Source organism: Anomaloglossus baeobatrachus, chromosome 11 (genome assembly GCF_048569485.1).
Source record: "Anomaloglossus baeobatrachus isolate aAnoBae1 chromosome 11, aAnoBae1.hap1, whole genome shotgun sequence".
In the NCBI taxonomy this organism is placed as follows: Eukaryota; Metazoa; Chordata; class Amphibia; order Anura; family Aromobatidae; genus Anomaloglossus; species Anomaloglossus baeobatrachus.
In genome coordinates this window covers 185,925,560-185,947,983 of record NC_134363.1, presented here as the reverse complement: position 1 = coordinate 185,947,983, position 22,424 = coordinate 185,925,560, and the positions used below count along the sequence as shown (strand labels likewise).

The following is a 22,424-nucleotide window of genomic DNA, read 5'->3' as shown; positions in this document are numbered from 1 at the left end:
AGTCTGTGCGGCTGGACCCCCCCCCCCCATCTCGGCCTCTTCAGTCTGTGCGGCTGGACCCCCCCCCCCATCTCGGCCTCTTCAGTCTGTGCGGCTGGACCCCCCCATCCCGGCCTCTTCAGTCTGTGCGGCTGGACCCCCCCCCCCATCCCGGCCTCTTCAGTCTGTGCGGCTGGACCCCCCCCCCCATCTCGGCCTCTTCAGTCTGTGCGGCTGGACCCCCCCCCCCCATCTCGGCCTCTTCAGTCTGTGCGGCTGGACCCCCCCCCCCATCTCGGCCTCTTCAGTCTGTGCGGCTGGACCCCCCCCATCCCGGCCTCTTCAGTCTGTGCGTCTGGACCCCCCCCCATCCCGGCCTCTTCAGTCTGTGCGGCTGGACCCCCCCCATCCCGGCCTCTTCAGTCTGTGCGGCTGGACCCCCCCCCCCATCCCGGCCTCTTCAGTCTGTGCGGCTGGACCCCCCCCCCCCCATCCCGGCCTCTTCAGTCTGTGCGGCTGGACCCCCCCCCCCCATCCCGGCCTCTTCAGTCTGTGCGGCTGGACCCCCCCATCCCGGCCTCTTCAGTCTGTGCGGCTGGACCCCCCCCCCCATCCCGGCCTCTTCAGTCTGTGCGGCTGGACCCCCCCCCATCCCGGCCTCTTCCGTCTGTGCGGCTGGACCCCCCCGTCCCGGCCTCTTCAGTCTGTGCGGCTGGACCCCCCCGTCCCGGCCTCTTCAGTCTGTGCGGCTGGACCCCCCCATCCCGGCCTCTTCAGTCTGTGCGGCTGGACCCCCCCCCCCCATCCCGGCCTCTTCAGTCTGTGCGGCTGGACCCCCCCCCCCCACCCCGGCCTCTTCAGTCTGTGCGGCTGGACCCCCCCATCCCGGGCTCTTCAGTCTGTGCGGCTGGACCCCCCCCATCCCGGCCTCTTCAGTCTGTGCGGCTGGACCCCCCCATCCCGGCCTCTTCAGTCTATGCGGCTGGACCCCCCCCCCCATCCCGGCCTCTTCAGTCTATGCGGCTGGACCCCCACCCCGGCCTCTTCAGTCTGTGCGGCTGGACCCCCCCATCCCGGCCTCTTCAGTCTGTGCGGCTGGACCCCCCCATCCCGGCCTCTTCAGTCTGTGCGGCTGGACCCCCCCCCCCATCCCGGCCTCTTCAGTCTGTGCGGCTGGACCCCCCCCCCCATCTCGGCCTCTTCAGTCTGTGCGGCTGGACCCCCCCCCCCATCTCGGCCTCTTCAGTCTGTGCGGCTGGACCCCCCCCCATCTCGGCCTCTTCAGTCTGTGCGGCTGGACCCCCCCATCCCGGCCTCTTCAGTCTGTGCGTCTGGACCCCCCCCCATCCCGGCCTCTTCAGTCTGTGCGGCTGGACCCCCCCCATCCCGGCCTCTTCAGTCTGTGCGGCTGGACCCCCCCCCCCATCCCGGCCTCTTCAGTCTGTGCGGCTGGACCCCCCCCCCCCCATCCCGGCCTCTTCAGTCTGTGCGGCTGGACCCCCCCCCCCCCATCCCGGCCTCTTCAGTCTGTGCGGCTGGACCCCCCCATCCCGGCCTCTTCAGTCTGTGCGGCTGGACCCCCCCCCCCATCCCGGCCTCTTCAGTCTGTGCGGCTGGACCCCCCCCCATCCCGGCCTCTTCCGTCTGTGCGGCTGGACCCCCCCGTCCCGGCCTCTTCAGTCTGTGCGGCTGGACCCCCCCATCCCGGCCTCTTCAGTCTGTGCGGCTGGACCCCCCCCATCTCGGCCTCTTCAGTCTGTGCGGCTGGACCCCCCCATCCCGGCCTCTTCAGTCTGTGCGTCTGGACCCCCCCCATCCCGGCCTCTTCAGTCTGTGTGGCTGGACCCCCCCCCATCTCGGCCTCTTCAGTCTGTGCGGCTGGACCCCCCCCATCTCGGCCTCTTCAGTCTGTGCGGCTGGACCCCCCCATCCCGGCCTCTTCAGTCTGTGCGTCTGGACCCCCCCCATCTCGGCCTCTTCAGTCTGTGCGGCTGGACCCCCCCATCCCGGCCTCTTCAGTCTGTGCGTCTGGACCCCCCCCATCCCGGCCTCTTCAGTCTGTGCGTCTGGACCCCCCCCATCCCGGCCTCTTCAGTCTGTGTGGCTGGACCCCACCCATCCCGGCCTCTTCAGTCTGTGCGGCTGGACCCCCCCGTCCCGGCCTCTTCAGTCTGTGCGGCTGGACCCCCCCGTCCCGGCCTCTTCAGTCTGTGCGGCTGGACCCCCCCATCCCGGCCTCTTCAGTCTGTGCGGCTGGACCCCCCCCCCCCATCCCGGGCTCTTCAGTCTGTGCGGCTGGACCCCCCCCATCCCGGCCTCTTCAGTCTGTGCGGCTGGACCCCCCCATCCCGGCCTCTTCAGTCTATGCGGCTGGACCCCCACCCCGGCCTCTTCAGTCTGTGCGGCTGGACCCCCCCATCCCGGCCTCTTCAGTCTGTGCGGCTGGACCCCCCCATCCCGGCCTCTTCAGTCTGTGCGGCTGGACCCCCAATTATTGCAGCTCTTTCATAGCATTGATCCTTGCACATAGACCCCGGTGCAGTTACAGCCCCGCACTGATTGCTGTTACTCTCCTCGGCTGAGGCATTCTCTACATTGTAAGTAAGGGTTAATTGGTCACATGGTCACCGCCGGTCCCCGGAGAGACGTGTAATGTGTTTGCGCCGTACACGGTAGTTTGGATACTTTCCTCGCTAATAATGGTGATTAGCCGCGGCCGCTGCGCACAGGCCCCTCCCCCGTGGTATACCGCCAGCACCTGCCTCTCCTCGTGCTTCTCACAGCTGAGGTTTTGTTACACTTGTATCTTCCCGCTGATCTCTGAAGTGAATCTCGCTTCGATTTGCAATGGAAATGTCAATAATCGAGCAGCTCGCGGTGTGGTCACGTCTGTCACCACCAGGGAGCGGCGCTGCTAGGAAGTCCGGAGTAACCAGTTTTCTTTTATTTTTCCTTAACTTTTTTTTTTCTTCAATATTTGAGGAGTTTTTACTTAAAATGTGTCTCCGGCAGGCCATAGACGGTGAGTGCAGCGCTGTGCTCCGTGTCTCCGGCAGCCCATAGACGGTGAGTGCAGCGCTGTGCTCCGTGTCTCCGGCAGCCCATAGACGGTGAGTGCAGCGCTGTGCTCCGTGTCTCCGGCAGCCCATAGACGGTGAGTGCTGCGCTGTGCTCCGTGTCTCCGGCAGGCCATAGACGGTGAGTGCAGCGCTGTGCTCCGTGTCTCCGGCAGGCCATAGACGGTGAGTGCAGCGCTGTGCTCCGTGTCTCCGGCAGGCCATAGACGGTGAGTGCAGCGCTGTGCTCCGTGTCTCCGGCAGGCCATAGACGGTGAGTGCAGCGCTGTGCTCCGTGTCTCCGGCAGGCCATAGACGGTGAGTGCAGCGCTGTGCTCCGTGTCTCCGGCAGGCCATAGACGGTGAGTGCAGCGCTGTGCTCCGTGTCTCCGGCAGGCCATAGACGGTGAGTGCAGCGCTGTGCTCCGTGTCTCCGGCAGGCCATAGACGGTGAGTGCAACGCTGTGCTCCGTGTCTCCGGCAGGCCATAGACGGTGAGTGCAGCGCTGTGCTCCGTGTCTCCGGCAGGCCATAGACGGTGAGTGCAGCGCTGTGCTCCGTGTCTCCGGCAGGCCATAGACGGTGAGTGCAGCGCTGTGCTCCGTGTCTCCGGCAGGCCATAGACTGTGAGTGCAGCGCTGTGCTCCGTGTCTCTGGCAGGCCATAGACGGTGAGTGCAGCGCTGTGCTTCGTGTCTCCAGCAGGCCATAGACGGTGAGTGCAGCGCTGTGCTCCGTGTCTCCGGCAGGCCATAGACGGTGAGTGCAGCGCTGTGCTTCGTGTCTCCGGAAGGCCATAGACGGTGAGTGCAGCGCTGTGCTCCGTGTCTCCGGCAGGCCATAGACGGTGAGTGCAGCGCTGTGCTCCGTGTCTCCGGCAAGCCATTGACGGTGAGTGCAGCGCTGTGCTCCGTGTCTCCGGCAGGCCATAGACGGTGAGTGCAGCGCTGTGGAGGGTCTTTATGTACAGCTGTTTTCGCGCTCTCTGGGGGTCTCGGCAGTGACCCTCTTATCTTCCAGCCTTCCTACATGATTCGGCATCCGAAAATTTTCTGATCAAACTGTTAATGGCTGTAAGAAGCCTTGAGGAGTCCCCCCCCCCCTCCCCGCCCCCTTTTGCCTTGGACATTGACCATTGACTTCTGTGATAAGATATGAGAGGAGTTGTGCGGAGTACTTGGACCTGCAGACACTGTGCGCTCGGTACAGCGGGGGGAGACTCCGGGCACGGTGCGGCACATACTGTACATGGGGGAGTAATGTGGGCAGCACAGAGTATTTCAGCACAGGCGAGGGCTTGGCTTTTGGAAGGTGCAGATTCCTCAGCAGCAGTGAATACGGGGCTCGAGTAGAGAACGCAGGCTGGGAGATACAGACAGAGGTGCATGGTTCTCTCAGCAGCACAGAGTATGTCAGGAGAGGGGAGTGTCGAGCCTGTGGACGTAACACTCAGGGTTATCTAGCTGAGCAGATCCCTCCAGCAGCACAGAGTATTTCAGGAAAGCGGTGAGCCAAGCCTGTGGAGTGCACGCTCTGGGTTATATAGCTGAGCAGATCCCCTTCAGCAGCACAGAGTATTTCAGGAAAGCGGTGAGCCGAGCCTGTGGAGTGCACACTCTGGGTTATATAGCAGAGCAGATTCCTCCAGCAGCACAGAGTATTTCAGGAGAGTGGTGAGCCGAGCCTGTGGAGGTCACACTGAGGGTTATATAGCAGACTAGATATCCTCCCCCTTTCCCCAGCAGCACAGAGCGTTTCAGGAGAGGTGAGTGCCGAAACTGTGGACGTAACACTCAGGGTTATATAGCTGAGCAGATCCCTTCAGCAGCACAGAGTATTTCAGGAGAGCGGTGAGCCGAGCCTGTGGAGTGCACTCTCGGGGTTATATAGCTGAGCAGATCCCTCCAGCAGCACAGAGTATTTCAGGAGAGCGGTGAGCCGAGCCTGTGGAGTGCACACTCAGGGTTATATAGCTGAGCAGATCCCTCCAGCAGCACAGAGTATTTCAGGAGAGGGGTGTGCCGAGCCTGTGGAGTGCACACTCGGGGTTATATAGCAGAGCAGATCCCTCCAGCAGCACAGAGTATTTCAGGAGAGGGGTGTGCCGAGCCTGTGGAGTGCACACTCAGGGTTATATAGCTGAGCAGATCCCCTTCAGCAGCACAGAGTATTTCAGGTAGCGTTCTGCATGTCTTTCCCGCAGGCCGTACCTCCAGGACTCCTTCTCCTTCAGGATGTGGGGCCCCCGTGACGGTCTGCTGGCCGAGGATGGGCAGTTCTCGCTGGAGGGGGAGCCGCTGAGGATCCTTGGAGGGTCTATGCACTATTTCCGGATCCCTAAAGAATACTGGAAGGACCGCATGATGAAGATGAAGGCGTGCGGACTGAACACGCTCACCACGTACGTACCATATGGCGGGGACTCGGGGGCGCAGCCAATGAAAGGCCGGCATGGTGTCACCTGATGCGGGTCGACATATTCTTCTCTCCGCTCACACCCGGAGCTGCGGAGTCGTTCCACGCCCGTGCGCGGTGTTCCTGGAACCTCATTCACTTTCATGGGGCGAGTGCAGATCTGATTCTGAGTGACGATTCGGCCCCGTACCAGTCACGGTGCACAGCCGACCATCTGTAAAGCGTGTGGCCTCCTGAGAGCACGGGCGTCCATGGTTATGGGGGCTGAGGAGCGCGCGGACCACTGCTGAGCCCCCACAATGCACTGCCCCGTGATACCCCGTGTGTATCTCATGTGATGTAGCCGATCAGTAACGATCCCTCCATGTGTCCTAGATACGTAGCCTGGAACCTGCACGAGCCGCTGAGGGGCAAGTTTGACTTCTCTGGAAATCTGGACCTCAGGTAATGTCACATCTGCGGTGCTGGGCGAGCCCCAGAGATATAACCTGACCTCTCATCTGTGCTCTCTGTTATCAGCCATTAACGCATGAGGGAACACTAACATTAACCTGTTGGTCGAGGGGAGTAGGTCAATGTGGGGGGGATCAGCCGGCAGTCTAAGGCTGCGTGCCCACCATTCGGGTTCACAGCGTGTATCACCTGCATCCAAAACGCTGCATTGTACAGTGCAAGCACAGTGGATGGGTTTCTAGAAATCTCCTGCCCCCTGTGTGTGTGCGGCCCGCAGCGTAACCTGACCTGCGGTGCGGCTCCCCGAGTTGCAGCTTGTCTATTCTTTGCTGAGGAGTGGCAGGTCTCCTCCGCAGGGAGAATAGAGAATGCAGCGCCCCAAACCCGGATCATGGGCACGAGCAGCTGCAGTCTCCTGCGGAGGAAACTCGCGGCCTCGCAGGTCGGGACCCGCCACATCCAAGATGCAGTGGGTCCAGATCGTGAGCACATACCCTAATTGGGGGCCTCTTGACTCTTCTCATACATCGGCCCCCTCACTGGCACCACCCCCTAGTTTATTTTCCTCTGCTCTGATCGATGTCTGTGTTTTCTTGCTCAATACCACCCTCTTCTCTGCCCCCTGCAGGTCATATCTGGACACAGCCGCTGAAGTGGGATTATGGGTGATTTTACGTCCAGGACCCTATATCTGTTCAGAGTGGGATCTCGGGGGGCTGCCGAGGTGAGTTCATGAACGGGGACTGGACAATGTCCTCTGCCGTCACATCAGCACTGACGCTGTTAGGGGAGACCTCCGGGTCTCTCAGGGTCTCGGAGGAGGATTCCGAATCAGAACTGCGCAGATGTATCTGAATCAGATGAAATGACCACACAGACGTATCTCTGTTTGGAAGAAGCACAGTAGAGGTCTTCTAACCCTTGTATTCAAAGCATAACATTCTTATACAGTTTTTCTGCATTGTCTCTTAACCAACCAATTAGCTTTGGTCTAGCTCATTCCCTTATTTGAGCAACATTCTTTAGTAAAGCTTTTCCTGTGTGTCTGGGCATTGACGAGAGCCTATGGATAGAACAATGTCAGGTACTTATTTGAAACTACAGATGAGTATCTCTTCTATTCAAGAATGTCAGTTACTTATTCATGAACTAAAACTTCTAATTCTACTTAGCCCTGAGCATAATTTGTTTTGGTTATACATTCCGTTAATATTTCAATTATGCAAATCAAAAAAGTCCGTGGAGCCTCTGTTAGGAGTCTCGACACAGAAACCAGCCAGATATCCCTCCGGGAAGGACCTAGCCAAGGAGTGTCTCTTTTTAGGAGACCACCATAACCACCATATTAAGTGGCCCTTTTAGTCAATATCCAACTCTTTGACAAGTTTAAAGATATGACAAGGGAAATACCAAGGCCGGGTATCCATCCACAGACAGCTGTTTCGGGGTATTGCCTCTCATCAGTGTAGAGTAGGATTCTGGCCAGGTGGGAGCAATGCCTAGTAGACCAACAAGACAAAACAATCAGTGATCTCGGGGAGACCAGCCAGAGAAAACACTGCCGGCAGCCAACGAGGGCGCTCAACACAGTGAAATCCTAGGTGCATTGCCCCCTGGGAAAGGATGGATAGAACAATGTCAGTTACTTATTTGAAACTACAGATAAGTATCTCTGCTATTCATGAATGTCGGTTACTTATTCATGAACTAAAACTTATTCTACTTCGCCCTGAGCATATGTTTTGGTTATACATTCCGTTAATATTTCAATTAGGTATATATGGAGAAGCAATACATAAAGCATTCAAAGGATAGATTATCTTATTATTATTATACTGGACAAATGATTCATAGCCTAGGCCTTCCCAACGCTTCCCACGTGCCGGCGAGTATTGGGCACCCTGCCGACAGCCGGATGACATCCCCCGCAGGATGCCGGCTCCCAGGGCAGCCGCGTGCCCGATGCTTTATCACCACTGCACCAGATATTAAGGGTGTCGAGAAGTCAGGTGTTTGGGGGGATGTCTCTTACTCGGGGCGAGGTGTAAAGGACGGGTATGAGAATTGTACGTTTCCCACCGTCCTGGGCCGGGGTCCTGTAACTCTCGCTGTCTCCCATAGCTGGTTACTACGGGACAAGGACATGCAGCTGCGGACCACCTACAAGGGCTTCGTGGAGGCCACCGAGGCTTACTTCGATCAGCTGCTCCCCAGGGTGGTCCGGCACCAGGTGAGCGCCCCTTCCCCATGTTACAATGTCTCTGGGCCCCCATTTGTTTCCAGGCTCCGGTGACTCGTATAGGGCCACGATCCCGTGGGTCGCATCCGCTGCAGAATTTCCACTAGCCAGACCCCGTGCAGATTTTGCATTGACATCACTTTTTTGCTGCGGATCTCAGTTTTGTGACATCTCATCCATCATGCTGCAGTCGTGACGTTACCTCCAAAAAATATCCACCACATATAAATCCATTTCATGTGTACCGACCTTCAGACTTTACACTTCTCACTGATCTCCTCCCCCAGGGTTGGGGGTCAGCGCTGGCTAAACCGGGGGCCGAGGCAATAGATCTTCATTGTGCAGCTCCCTCCTAAACATCAGCTGTGATGAAGGGGGCTGGCTGAGCCATTAATATGAGCGGTGCGCCAGCCTCCTTCACACTCCGCTCGCCCACACCTGAGATAAAAGTCTTATTCATTGCCTCTTCCACATTCAGTAATAAAAACTATAAACCTATTTGTCACTGTCTCGTGCGTAAAAGTCCAGTCTGTGAATGAGCGGATTGTAATGATGATGGTGATTATCGCGGTGTGTGGTATGGTTTGGTCGGTGCCGTCTCATCACGGGAATCTGCGCCCCTCCTCCGTGGTGTACGGTTGTCGTATTCTCCGTGGCGGGGTCTGCACGTGTCACACAGTGGGAGGGGCTTATTCACATCCTCCCCACCCGCTGGACAATCCTCAATCTCCACAGGATATTTCTAGGAATCCTAAATGTAAGACGTGTCTGTGTCCCCCGCAGTATTCCAGAGGGGGCCCGATAATCGCGGTGCAAGTGGAGAATGAGTACGGCTCGTACGCCAAGGACGCCAACTACATGGAGTTCATAAAGACGGTAAGTGCGGCCTCCGGACGTACAGCCCCGGCGTCTTCTGCGTGTGACCGCCCGCACCTCAATATCATGTGGTCACCTCCACATTTTACACCCTCAAGATACCGGATCAGTGAATCCGAACTCTCCAGTCCGGACCTCGGCTGTGTCCAGTCTGGAAAAAGTGCTGAGCGTTTGGTACAATGTGTCGGGCAGATTATTCAGAGATTGACATGCAGAGATTATTGTAGACCTTGCCATGGATTCTCTGGTTTTCCAGTGTTTTTGCCGCCCCACCGCTCCGGTCAGCCCCGCTGGTCTTCATGTACGTCCCTGCAGCAATGACGTGACAACTGCGGTGGAGCTGACGCTATTACCCTTATAGCGCCATATTAAAGGCCAAATACGCGGCTTACCTTCATTGTGGTGTCCATTGTGTGGTATAATAATGACAACTAAGGCCACAATTTATTTATTTTTTCCTTAAAATGGAAAAAAACCCTTTATAAATTCAGTTCCTGCAGTGTGTACTGAGCCGCAGAACAGGTTTTTTTTTTTTTGTTTACAGAACTCAGATTTTTTTCTTCCACCACAAACCTGCTGTCCCTGTTCACTGTCCCCTGCGGTTGCACTCACCTGCTGTCCCTCTTCGCTGTCCCCTGCGGTCGCACTCACCTGCTGTCCCTCTTCGCTGTCTCCTGCGGTCGCACTCACCTGCTGTCCCTCTTCGCTGTCCCCCGCGGTCGCACTCACCTGCTGTTTCTCTTCGCTGCTTCCTGCGGTTGCACTCACCTGCTGTCCCTCTTCGCTGTCCCCTGCGGTCGCACTCACCTGCGTTCCCTCTTCGCTGTCCCTTGCGGTCGCACTCACCTGCTGTCCCTCTTCGCTGTCCCCCGCGGTCGCACTCACCTGCTGTTTCTCTTCGCTGCCTCCTGCGGTTGCACTCACCTGCTGTCCCTCTTCGCTGTCCCCTGCGGTCGCACTCACCTGCGTTCCCTCTTCGCTGTCCCTTGCGGTCGCACTCACCTGCTGTCCCTCTTCGCTGTCCCCCGCGGTTGCACTCACCTGCTGTTTCTCTTCGCTGCCTCCTGCGGTCGCACTCACCTGCTGTCCCTCTTCGCTGTCCCCCGCGGTCGCACTCACCTGCTGTTTCTCTTCGCTGCCTCCTGCGGTTGCACTCACCTGCTGTTTCTCTTCGCTGCCTCCTGCGGTCGCACTCACCTGCTGTCCCTCTTCGCTGTCCCCCGCGGTCGCACTCACCTGCTGTTTCTCTTCGCTGCCTCCTGCGGTTGCACTCACCTGCTGTCCCTCTTCGCTGTCCCCTGCGGTCGCACTCACCTGCTGTCCCTCTTCGCTGTCCCCTGCGGTCGCACTCACCTGCTGTCCCTCTTCGCTGTCCCCTGCGGTCGCACTCACCTGCTGTCCCTCTTCGCTGTCCCCCGCGGTCGCACTCACCTGCTGTCCCTCTTCGCTGTCCCCCGCGGTCGCACTCGCCTGCTGTCCCTCTTTGCTGTCCCTTGCGGTCGCACTCACCTGCTGTCCCTCTTCGCTGTCCCTCTTCGCTGTCCCCCGCGGTCGCACTCACCTGCTGTCCCTCTTCGCTGCCTCCTGTGGTTGCACTCACCTGCTGTCCCTCTTTGCTGTCCCTTGCGGTCGCACTCACCTGCTGTCCCTCTTCGCTGTCCCTCTTCGCTGTCCCCCGCGGTCGCACTCACCTGCTGTCCCTCTTCGCTGCCTCCTGCGGTTGCACTCACCTGCTGTCCCTCTTTGCTGTCCCTTGCGGTCGCACTCACCTGCTGTCCCTCTTCGCTGCCTCCTGTGGTCGCACTCACCTGCTGCCCCTCTTCGCTGCCTCCTGTGGTTGCACTCACCTGCTGTCCCTCTTTGCTGTCCCTTGCGGTCGCACTCACCTGCTGTCCCTCTTCGCTGTCCCTCTTCGCTGTCCCCCGCGGTCGCACTCACCTGCTGTCCCTCTTCGCTGCCTCCTGCGATCGCACTCACTTGCTGTCCCTCTTCGCTGTCCCCTGCGGTCGCACTCACCTGCTGTCCCTCTTCGCTGTCCCCTGCGGTCGCACTCACCTGTGTTCCCTCTTCGCTGTCCCTTGCGGTCGCACTCACCTGCTGTCCCTCTTCGCTGTCCCCCACGGTCGCACTCACCTGCTGTCCCTCTTCGCTGTCCCCTGCGGTCGCACTCACCTGCGTTCCCTCTTCGCTGTCCCTTGCGGTCGCACTCACCTGCTGTCCCTCTTCGCTGTCCCTCTTCGCTGTCCCCCGCGGTCGCACTCACCTGGAGTCTCATTTACCAGGTTATTTTTATTACTGGACGATGAATGCCATGAAAACACTGGCAGAATTTGCATTTTTATTTCTCCTTTTTGCTGCACTCTTTTCAGTCCCCTTTATGGTACAATGAATGGTGAGTATAGCCCGGCCTCCATGAAGACACACCCTAGTGCGGCCGAGTGGAGCGGACGCTAAAAAGGTTTATGGCTCTTTACAGTAGAGGAGAAGGAGGAAAAAATAACAAAAAAAACCATAAAAATGTCTGCGTCTCCATGTAGCATTGATTTGTTACCTTTGTCTTCATGTCTTCTTGCATTCTGTCTATTTGGGGCCGGGCAGTTGGGGATGAGCAGTTTTATACTTTCGCAGCCTTCCCTATGGCGGTGGCGGCCATTGCTCTGTTATGCGGCTGGTGACGGCTTCTTGCACGTTGTCGCTGCAGGCTCTGCTACGTCGTGGGATCGTGGAGACGTTACTGACCTCCGATAATAAGGATGGGATCAGCTCGGGCAGCATGGAAGGCGGTAGGTCCACCCATCAGCCACCAATGAGATGTCTAGTTTTTACGGGGTTTTTTGGGACGCGGTTACGGTGGCGCTTCATGGTGACGATGTCGCTGCTTTTCTCACCTGTCACCTTTTGTCCCGGGATTAACCCTGCTTTTCTCTTGCAGTCCTGGCCACCATCAATTTCCAGAAGATTGAGCCCGTCCTCTTCACGTATCTCGAGTCCATCCAGGTAAGGCACACGTGTCAGCCGCTCCTTGTCTGGCGCCGCGCACTTCTCACCGACCGCGGAGGGAAAATGTACAAGTGGTCGGCAAACATTGCGAGCGCTGAGTGACGAACAGATCTGACAACAGCAAGCAAGCGGTGACAGCCCGGCCGACCGGTCAGCGGTCACACACACTAGTGTGCTATACACCTGCAAGGATCAGGGCTTGTGCTCTCAGCCGTATAGGGGCCATATTACACCCGCAGGTCCGGGCCCCGCCGCAGGTCCGGGCCCCAGCGCAGGTCCGGGCCCCAGCGCAGGTCCGGGCCCCGCCGCAGGTCCTCCTCCCTAGAGATCGGCGAGTATAACGGCCTCTCTCTCGCCCTCGCAGGGTAACAAGCCGGTGATGGTGATGGAGTACTGGACCGGGTGGTTTGACTACTGGGGAGGGGATCATCACGTCTTTGATGTTGACCGTAAGTAACGATTCTCTGAGGCCCGATATCTGATCCGTGCGAGGCCGGTCGTTACGTCCTCTGTCTCCTCAGAGATGGTGTCCACCGTGTCTGACGTGCTGAAAAAAGGAGCCTCCATTAATCTCTACATGTTTCATGGCGGCACCAACTTTGGGTTCATGAACGGAGCGCTGCACTTCCACGAATACCGCGCCGACGTCACCAGCTACGGTAAGGACGAGGTGCAGGGGATGGAGTCCGGGCAGGAACCTGACTGACGCCATCTGTGACACTGACTGGGGCTCGGGTATTCTTACAAGACACTTAGTTTACATACTTCCTCAATCATTAAAAAAACAGGGAGGAGGGAGATGCAGCTGCAGTCTCGCTCTGTGACACTTCATGCCAAAGGCAGCGAGGAGCAGAGATTGTGACCTGGTGGTTTAAGGAGATTGGTCAGCATTAGAAAAATATGGCTGACTGCTTCCAAAAACAATGCGCCCCCCCCTTCCCCCGTCTACAGGTTGTGAGCGGTACTGCAGCACATTCCCATACACTTCAATGGAGCTCAGCTGTAATAACCCTGCACAACCCTGGGACCGGAGCGCTGCGCTGCTTGGTTATCAACAAGTTTAAGTTTAGAAAGTAGCGAGAATTGTGCCTGAAGGGTTAATGTCTGGTAGGAGGCTGCGTTATACCGCGCTGATATAGTATAATGGTATTATTGACTGTTCTCTCCAGATTATGACGCCCCGCTGACCGAGGCCGGGGATTACACCTCCAAGTACTTCAAACTACGGGAATTATTCAGCAAACAGCAGCGTAAGTGCGGCCTCCGGCCATGTGGGGGCGTCGTTCTACCGGGTGCTACCGTAAGGTGACAGCCGTCACCAGACACTCAGCCACGACCAGCAGGACTGGACCATCGCCTCTCTGTCCTCCCCTGGCCCTCTTTGTTGGCCTCCTCCCCCCCCCCTCTCCTCTGTCCCTCTTTGCTCTTTGTTGGCCTCCCACCCGCCCTCCTCTGTCCATCTTTGTTGGCCTCCCCCCCCCTCTCCTCTGTCCCTCTTTGTTGGCCTCCCTCTCCCCCCGCTCTCCGCTGTCCCACCCTGTTGCACCCCCCCGCTCATCTCTGTCCTTCTTTGTTGGCCTCCCCCTGCTCTCCTCTGTCCCTCTTTGTTGGCCTCCCCCCGCTCTCCTCTGTCCCTCTTTGTTGGTTTCCCCCCGCCCTCCTCTGTCCCTCTTTGGCCTCCCCCCGCTTTCCTCTGTCCCTCTTTGTTGGCCTCCCCCCGCTCTCCTCTGTCCCTCTTTGTTGGCCTACCCCCGCTCTCCTCTGTCCCTCTTTGTTGGCCTACCCCCGCTCTCCTCTGTCACTCTTTGGCCCCCCCGCTCTCCTCTGTCCCTCTTTGGCCTCCCCCGCTCTCCTCTGTCCCTCTTTGGCCTCCCCCACTCTCGGAGGTTTGGGAGACCCCCGCACACATGGCTTGGTCAGGCTTGTGGTGTATGGCGCCATAGTTGCATGTGACGTAGTCGTGGTGCAATCACCGAATAGTGACCTCGGGTGTGAAATGTTCTTCGCCTTTGACCAATAATTGGGGTACATCTCAGAGGTTGGGGTCACATAATCTCTGCCCTCTCCTGTAGCCGTTCAGCTTTATACAAGGAAGCCTATAATATATATTTCTCCTGCAGCTGCTCCGCTTCTCCCCCCTCCGGCTCTGATCACGAAGTCCACGTACGGAGCCGTGACGCTGAAGCGCAGCCTGTCCTTGTGGGATGCCCTACAGCTGACCGGAGAGGTAAGAGTGCAGCCCCACCACACGTGGGATATATGTATACTCCACCCGGGGACGCCCTACAGCTGACCGGAGAGGTAAGAGCGCGGCCCCACCACACACAGGATATATGTATACTCCACCCGGGGACGCCCTACAGCTGACCGGAGAGGTAAGAGTGCAGCCCCACCACATGGATATATGTATACTCCACCCAAGGATGCCCTACAGCTGACCGGAGAGGTAAGAGCGCGGCCCCACCACACACAGGATATATGTATACTCTACCCGAGGACGCCCTACAGCTGACCGGAGAGGTAGGAGCGCAGCCCCACCACACGTAAGATATATGTATATTCCACCCAGGGACGCCCTACAGCTGACCGGAGAGGTAAGAGCGCAGCCCCACCACATATAGGATATATGTATACTCCACCCGGGGATGCCCTACAGCTGACCGGAGAGGTAAGAGCGCAGCCCCACCACATATAGGATATATGTATACTCCACCCGGGGATGCCCTACAGCTGACCGGAGAGGTAAGAGCGCAGCCCCACCACATATAGGATATATGTATACTCCACCCGGGGATGCCCTACAGCTGACCGGAGAGGTAAGAGCGCAGCCCCACCACATATAGGATATATGTATACTCCACCCGGGGATGCCCTACAGCTAACCGGAGAGGTAGGAGCGCAGCCCCACCACATGGATATATGTATACTCCACCCGGGGACGCCCTACAGCTGACCGGAGAGGTAGGAGCGCAGCCCCACCACATGGATATATGTATACTCCACCCGGGGACGCCCTACAGCTGACCGGAGAGGTAGGAGCGCAGCCCCACCACATGGATATATGTATACTCCACCCGGGGACGCCCTACAGCTGACCGGAGAGGTAAGAGCGCAGCCCCACCACATGGATATATGTATACTCCACCCGGGGACGCCCTACAGCTGACCGGAGAGGTAGGAGCGCAGCCCCACCACACGTGGGATATATGTTTACTCCACCCAGGGACGCCCTACAGCTGACCGGAGAGGTAGGAGCGCAGCCCCACCACATGGATATATGTATACTCCACCTGAGGATGCCCTACAGCTGACCGGAGAGGTAAGAGTGCAGCCCAACCACACACAGGATATATGTATACGCCACCCGAGGACGCCCGTAATATATATGTGTGTGTGTATATATATATATATATATTATATACCCAGGACATGACGGCAGAGGAGACTGGTGCGGACTTGTCTCCATAGTTACAGACTACAAACAGCTGGTGTCGTCTGATGCTGCGGACCTTTGTGGCTTTTCTCAATGACCTTTTGCCCGTTGCACATACTGACGTTGGAGCTGTGTACACAAAACGGTAAACGCTTATAACCTCCGATATAACCCGGTGCCTCCTGTGTCTGCAGCCATTTAAATCTGAGCTTCCAGTGAATATGGAGAACCTGCCGGTGAACGAAGGAAACGGCCAGTCCTACGGCTACACCCTGTATGAGACCGTCATCTACGGCGGCGGAAGGTTCCAGACCAGAGGAAATGTCCGTGACCGCGCTCAGGTGAGGACGCAGGCTATGTTTCCTGTTTTAGAAAGGCTCTGTCACCAGGCGCAGTTTGCGGTTGAGCTCAAACCCACTGTGCTTTACTCACCCTTCCCAGGTCCAGGGTTGAATGGTGCTGCCCCAGTCTCTGTGGTTGATGATTTCATGTCAGCAGCGCTGCAGCCAATCCTAAAGCTTAGAGCTGCTGAGCTCAGTGATTGTCTGCAGCGCTACTGATTGACCTAATGTAATGATTTACCCAATTTTCATTTTCCCTGCACTTTGCTTCATTTGCCAAAACATTTTTATATCCCCGTCCCCGACATCCGTTTATTTTTTTAGTCTTTCTAGGGGTCTTCAGCCCGCCGTACTGCAGCATATAAAACAAATGATGTCCTATGAAGCCCAGGCAGGGACCAGGCTTCACAGCAGTGCCACAATGGCAGTGGAGGACTTCAGCGGGCCACATGTGGGCACATTGCGGGGGGTCTGATGGCCACCCCACCTAGATCGCATCGCTGCCAGACACTGACCGACACATTTCAGCCTTAAGCAGTAGTGATCGGAGCTTTCTCTGCTCGCTGCTGTTGCAGGCAGGTGCTGGCTGTATAACACAGCTGCCTCCTGCCCTGTATAGAGAGGCCTCAGCTCTTTATACCTGCACCCTGATACACCGTTACATCCCGCAGAGGGAAGGTGTTGAGGAAAACCTTGCCCCACACCCGGTCACCCGGGTCATCCTTACCAATCCGGCCTAGGTCACCGGCAGTCCTGATCCGGTTGCCCTGATTCTCCAGCATGTCCGCTGTGGCTTCTTGCCATTAGGGACCATATCCAGCACTTTTGCGCCTCTGGTGGTCGGTTGTCTCCATGTTCTGTGCAGATTCTGTCCAGTTTCCCCCTTGGTTTGCAGGTCTTTGTCAGTGGTCAGTCCGTGGGATTCGTAGATTATAAGAACACGGAGCTGGACATCGCGGAGGTCCCGGTAAGTAAACTGCATCCGTCATGGCCGTGTGTACAGGACCGAGAACAGAGCCGTAAGATCATGGCGACTGCGGCCTGAAAATCCGAGCTAATAAGACGCGACGCGGTGTAAATGGCGCCACTCACCTATCAGCACACGGCATGGCGGAAGGCGCAGCGCTTTATATGTAATATCGCGGTTTGCACTGATCCGGCTTTTATTTTCTGTTTTCAGGGTTACAGAAAGCTGCGAATATTAGTGGAAAACTGCGGCCGAGTAAATTACGGAGTCCGAATAAATGATCAGCGCAAAGGTATAAGAGGAAGAAATCTACAGCTGTAGATCTGCGAGGGGACTACAAGTCCCAGCATACAAGATATAACAGAGCCCCGGAGCTCTTCATAACCGGAGACCGAAGAGTCCATATCCAGAGGATTAATATATAGGGAAGAACAACTGTGCCCATCATTCATCTGCCTGTACTCCCCACCGGGGGGCGCTCCCCGCACAGACTTGTTATTAAAAGGGTTTTCCGAAACCTTCATCTATTTTAAGAATAAGTCATCAAGATTAAAGGGAATCTGTCATCAGGTTTTTGCACCCCCATCTGAGAGCAGCATAATGTAGAGACAGAGACCCTGATTCCAGTGATGTGTCACTTACTGAGCTGTTTGCTCTCATTTTGATAAAATCACTGTTTTCTCTGCTGCAGATCTAGCGATTATACAGAGCTCATGAATAAGCTGGACTACCTGCAGCAGATCAAGTAGTCCTGTAATGATAATCTCCTGCTGATTAATCAGCGATTTTATCAGCACAGTGAGTGAAATACCTCTGGAATCAGGATCTCTGTCTCTACATTATGCTGGTCTAAAAACCTGGTAACAGATTCCCTTTAATGTTGGCTCCCGGCTGATCCACTGGTTGACGGGACTGGAGGTGGCACTGCACCGTACATTGTGTAGTGGCCATGAGTGGTACTGCAGCTCTCTGCTGTACAGGTGCCATGTGCGGCCACTACAGTGTACTGGGCTGCACCACTTTCCTCCTCCACTACTGATATCAGTAACCTATAGGGGGGAGAGGTCTCAAACTAAAAGCACCTTAAACTCCACTGGCGCTGTGTATGTGCCCCCTGCACATTGTGACCCCCTTCCTCCCAGGCTGTGTATGTGCCCCCTGCACATTGTGACCCCCTTCCTCCCAGGCTGTGTATGTGCCCCCTGCACATTGTGACACCCCCCCTCCCCTTCCTCCCTGGCTATGTATGTGCCCCCTGCACATTGTGACCCCCCCCCTTCCTCCCCGGCTATGTATGTGCCTCCTGCACATTGTGACACCCCCCCTCCCCTTCCTCCCTGGCTATGTATGTGCCCCCTGCACATTGTGACCCCCCCCCCTTCCTCCCTGGCTATGTATGTGCCCCCTGCACATTGTGACACCCCCCCCTCCCCTTCCTCCCTGGCTATGTATGTGCCCCCTGCACATTGTGACCCCCCCCCTTCCTCCCCGGCTATGTATGTGCCTCCTGCACATTGTGACACCCCCCCTCCCCTTCCTCCCTGGCTATGTATGTGCCCCATGCACATTGTGACCCCCCCCCCCCCTTCCTCCCTGGCTATGCATGTGCCCCCTGCACATTGTGCCCCCTCCCCTTCCTCCCTGGCTATGTATGTGCCCCCTCCCCTTCCTCCCCGGCTATGTATGTGCCCCCTCCCCTTCCTCCCCGGCTATGTATGTGCCCCCTGCACATTGTGACCCCCCCCCTTCCTCCCTGGCTATGTATGTGCCCCCTGCACATTGTGACACCCCCCCTCCCCTTCCTCCCTGGCTATGTATGTGCCCCCTGCACATTGTGACCCCCCCCTTCCTCCCCGGCTATGTATGTGCCTCCTGCACATTGTGACACCCCCCCTCCCCTTCCTCCCTGGCTATGTATGTGCCCCATGCACATTGTGACCCCCCCCCCCTTCCTCCCTGGCTATGCATGTGCCCCCTGCACATTGTGCCCCCTCCCCTTCCTCCCTGGCTATGTATGTGCCCCCTCCCCTTCCTCCCCGGCTATGTATGTGCCCCCTGCACATTGTGACACCCCCCCCCCCCTTCCTCCCTGGCTATGTATGTGCCCCCTGCACATTGTGACCCCCCCTCCCCCTTCCTCCCTGGCTGTGTATGTGCCCCCTGCACATTGTGACCCCCCCCCCCCCCTTCCTCCCTGGCTATGTATGTGCCCCCTGCACATTGTGACCCCCCCCTCCCCCTTCCTCCCTGGCTGTGTATGTGCCCCCTGCACATTGTGCCCCCTTCCTCCCCGGCTATGTATGTGCCCCCCTGCACATTGTGACCCCCCCCCCCTTCCTCCCTGGCTATGTATGTGCCCCCTGCACATTGTGACCCCCCCTTCCCCTTCCTCCCTGGCTATGTATGTGCCCCCTGCACATTGTGACCCCCCCCCCTTCCTCCCTGGCTATGTATGTGCCCCCTGCACATTGTGACACCCCCCCCCCCCTTCCTCCCCGGCTATGTATGTGCCCCCTGCACATTGTGACCCCCCCCCCCCCCTTCCTCCCTGGCTATGTATGTGCCCCCTGCACATTGTGCCCCATCCCCTTCCTCCCCGGCTGTGTATGTGCCCCCTACACATTGTGACCCCCTTCCTCCCTGGCTATGTATGTGCCCCCTGCACATTGTGAGACCCCCCCCCCCCCTCCTGGCTGTGTATGTGCCCCCTGCACATTGTGACCCCCCCCCCCCCTCCTGGCTGTGTATGTGCCCCCTACACATTGTGACCCCCCCCCCTCCCTGGCTATGTATGTGCCCCCTACACATTGTGACCCTCCCCCCTCCCTGGCTATGTATGTGCCCCCTACACATTGTGACCCTCCCCCCTCCCTGGCTATGTATGTGCCCCCTGCACATTGTGACCCCCCCCCCCTCCCTGGCTATGTATGTGCCCCCTGCACATTGTGACCCCCCCCTCCTCCCTGGCTATGTATGTGCCCCCTGCACATTGTGACCCCCCCCCCCCTCCCTGGCTATGTATGTGCCCCCTACACATTGTGACCCCCCCCCCTCCTCCCTGGCTATGTATGTGCCCCCTGCACATTGTGACCCCCCCCCTCCTCCCTGGCTATGTATGTGCCCCCTGCACATTGTGACCCCCCCCCCCCCTCCCTGGCTATGTATGTGCCCCCTGCACATTGTGACCCCCCCACCCCCCCACCCCCCCCTCCCTGGCTATGTATGTGCCCCCTGCACATTGTGACCACTCTTTTCCTCTTGGTCTGAGATGGTTGAATGAGCCTATGAGGGGTCTTTCCAGCCATCATTACTAATCTGCCGCCGTCTGACTGTCCTGTCGTTAATCTTCGCCCCTGTTTCTTTTTGCTGTGACCCAGGACTTGTTGGTGACGTTTTCCTCAGAGATGTTCCCCTGAGGAATTACAAGATCTACAGTCTGGATATGAACTCCACTTTCATCACCAGGTGAGAGCGGCCACCATCGTCCCCGGGTCCGGTCCTCTGCTGTACGCCCCATCGTCCCCGGGTCCGGTCCTCTGCTGGACGCCCCATCGTCCCCGGGTCCGGTCCTCTGCTGGACGCCCCATCGTCCCCGGGTCCGGTCCTCTGCTGGACGCCCCATCGTCCCCGGGTCCGGTCCTCTGCTGCACGCCCCATCGTCCCCGGGTCCGGTCCTCTACTGTACGCCCCATCGTCCCCGGGTCCGGTCCTCTGCTGGACGCCCCATCGTCCCCGGGTCCGGTCCTCTGCTGTACGCCCCATCGTCCCCGGGTCCGGTCCTCTGCTGTACGCCCCATCGTCCCCGGGTCCGGTCCTCTGCTGTACGCCCCATCGTCCCCGGGTCCGGTCCTCTGCTGCACACCCCCATCGTCCCCGGGTCCGGTCCTCTACTGTACGCCCCATCGTCCCCAGGTCCGGTCCTCTACTGTACGCCCCATCGTCCCCGGGTCCGGTCCTCTGCTGTACGCCCCATCGTCCCCGGGTCCGGTCCTCTACTGTACGCCCCATCGTCCCCGGGTCCGGTCCTCTGCTGTACGCCCCATCGTCCCCGGGTCCGGTCCTCTGCTGCACACTCCATGCCCAGGTGCTGGAGCCGCCTTCTCTAGGACCATAGAGCCAGTGGCTGTTGGTGGGGATGAGCGCAGCGCTTGGGTCGTCAGTGCTGCTCCATTTCATGCGCTGTATGGTTCCACATTTCCCCTGTTCTGCCCGTCCCTGAGGAAGCGGCTTCAGCATTTGGAAGCTGCAGCGGCGTGGATCACAGGGCAGTTCAGGGGTATGGGGGAATTTGTGCTGGGTTGGGGGGGCTTGTGCGCACTACACGGCCCCCGGTGTCACCGTCTCCTTCTGTTTTATACAAGTATCGACAACATCCACTGGTCGGATGTGAGTGAGGAGAAGAAGGGTCCGGTATTCTGCCAGGGGGCGCTGCAGGTCACCTACGCCCCGGGGGACACCTACCTGTCTATGAAGGTAAACCAGCCTGCAAATTATAGCCGGGGGTCCGCAGCCCCCCTCGTCCCGGCACCGTGATGCAACGGTGACAAGGGGGGGCCGAACATCTGATGGGCATGTGCCTGTGTATTTGGGGATTTGGTTCTGCACTCGGCGGGGGTCACCGTGCCGGACTCCGATATACTGGATCATTCTATAATGAGGAAGGCAATGTATCAAATCTGCACAATCGCCCACTATGGACGCCGCTCCTGTGTGGCCTCCTGTGTGGCCTCCTGTGTGGCCTCCTGCGGCGTGGCCTCCTTGTCTGTGTGTCCTGACCTGACCCCTCGATTATATTCCTCTGTTACAGGGCTGGAAGAAAGGCGTGGTGTTTGTAAATGGGAAGAATCTGGGCCGATACTGGGATCTCGGCCCTCAAGAGACCCTGTATTTGCCGGGATCCTGGCTATGGCTGGGCGTGAATACGGTGAGTAGCTTCATCCTCCGACGCTCGGTCCCGGTCCCTCTCATCTGTGGGGTTCGGGGAATCCTATAACCAGAGGATCTAGAGTCTCACGCTCCGGCTGCCGCGTTACATGAGTGATCCTCCGCTGTGCACTGGAGACCGTGAACCCCACCGGGGCTGATGTGACTGCGAGCCCTGTAATACCCAATGATTACTGAACCCGGTCACATGACTATCGAATTCAGTGCTGCCCCCTAATAATTCAGTGCTGCCCCCTAATAATTCAGTGCTGCCCCCTAATAATTCAGTGCTGCCCCCTAATAATTCAGTGCTGCCCCCTAATAATTCAGTGCTGCCCCCTAATAATTCAGTGCTGCCCCCTAATAATTCAGTGCTGCCCCCTAATAATTCAGTGCTGCCCCCTAATAATTCAGTGCTGCCCCCTAATAATTCAGTGCTGCCCGCTCCTTGGCTCTTCTGTTAAGGCTCCCTCCAGTGTTTTTTGTTTATTAATTTGTTTTGCAGATAACAATATTTGAAGAGGAAGAAGTCGGCAACTCCTTATATTCTGTGGACTCTCCTCATCTGGGAAGGACCCAGTACGTGGATTAATTGGAGCAACTGCTACTGTACAAGGAGCAACTGGGAAGTAATGAATGGCAGCCAGTGTGTGGGCCAACCTCCATCCAGCCCCTCTCTCCGTCCAGCCTCCAATCTCTCGCTCCGTCTGTCCAGCCTCCCTCCAGTCCTAGTTGCTCTCTCT

The 22,424-nt window shown here is 57.9% G+C and overlaps 1 protein-coding gene across 1 annotated transcript in view; it reads left to right on the top strand.

Annotated features, from left to right (window-relative positions):
• GLB1L2 (galactosidase beta 1 like 2) overlaps positions 1-22,424 on the top strand; it is a 46,223-nt gene extending 23,799 nt beyond the window's left edge. Inside the window, exons 2-19 of the mRNA XM_075327666.1 lie at positions 5,238-5,435; positions 5,825-5,893; positions 6,531-6,626; positions 8,024-8,132; positions 8,925-9,017; positions 11,719-11,800; positions 11,950-12,014; positions 12,382-12,466; positions 12,539-12,676; positions 13,187-13,267; positions 14,138-14,244; positions 15,645-15,791; positions 16,687-16,758; positions 16,972-17,050; positions 20,136-20,223; positions 21,120-21,231; positions 21,566-21,682; positions 22,187-22,424. Of these exons, the coding sequence (XP_075183781.1) occupies positions 5,238-5,435; positions 5,825-5,893; positions 6,531-6,626; positions 8,024-8,132; positions 8,925-9,017; positions 11,719-11,800; positions 11,950-12,014; positions 12,382-12,466; positions 12,539-12,676; positions 13,187-13,267; positions 14,138-14,244; positions 15,645-15,791; positions 16,687-16,758; positions 16,972-17,050; positions 20,136-20,223; positions 21,120-21,231; positions 21,566-21,682; positions 22,187-22,273 (1,825 nt within the window). The 3' untranslated portion in view covers positions 22,274-22,424. The remainder of the gene's footprint in view (positions 1-5,237; positions 5,436-5,824; positions 5,894-6,530; positions 6,627-8,023; positions 8,133-8,924; positions 9,018-11,718; positions 11,801-11,949; positions 12,015-12,381; positions 12,467-12,538; positions 12,677-13,186; positions 13,268-14,137; positions 14,245-15,644; positions 15,792-16,686; positions 16,759-16,971; positions 17,051-20,135; positions 20,224-21,119; positions 21,232-21,565; positions 21,683-22,186) is intronic.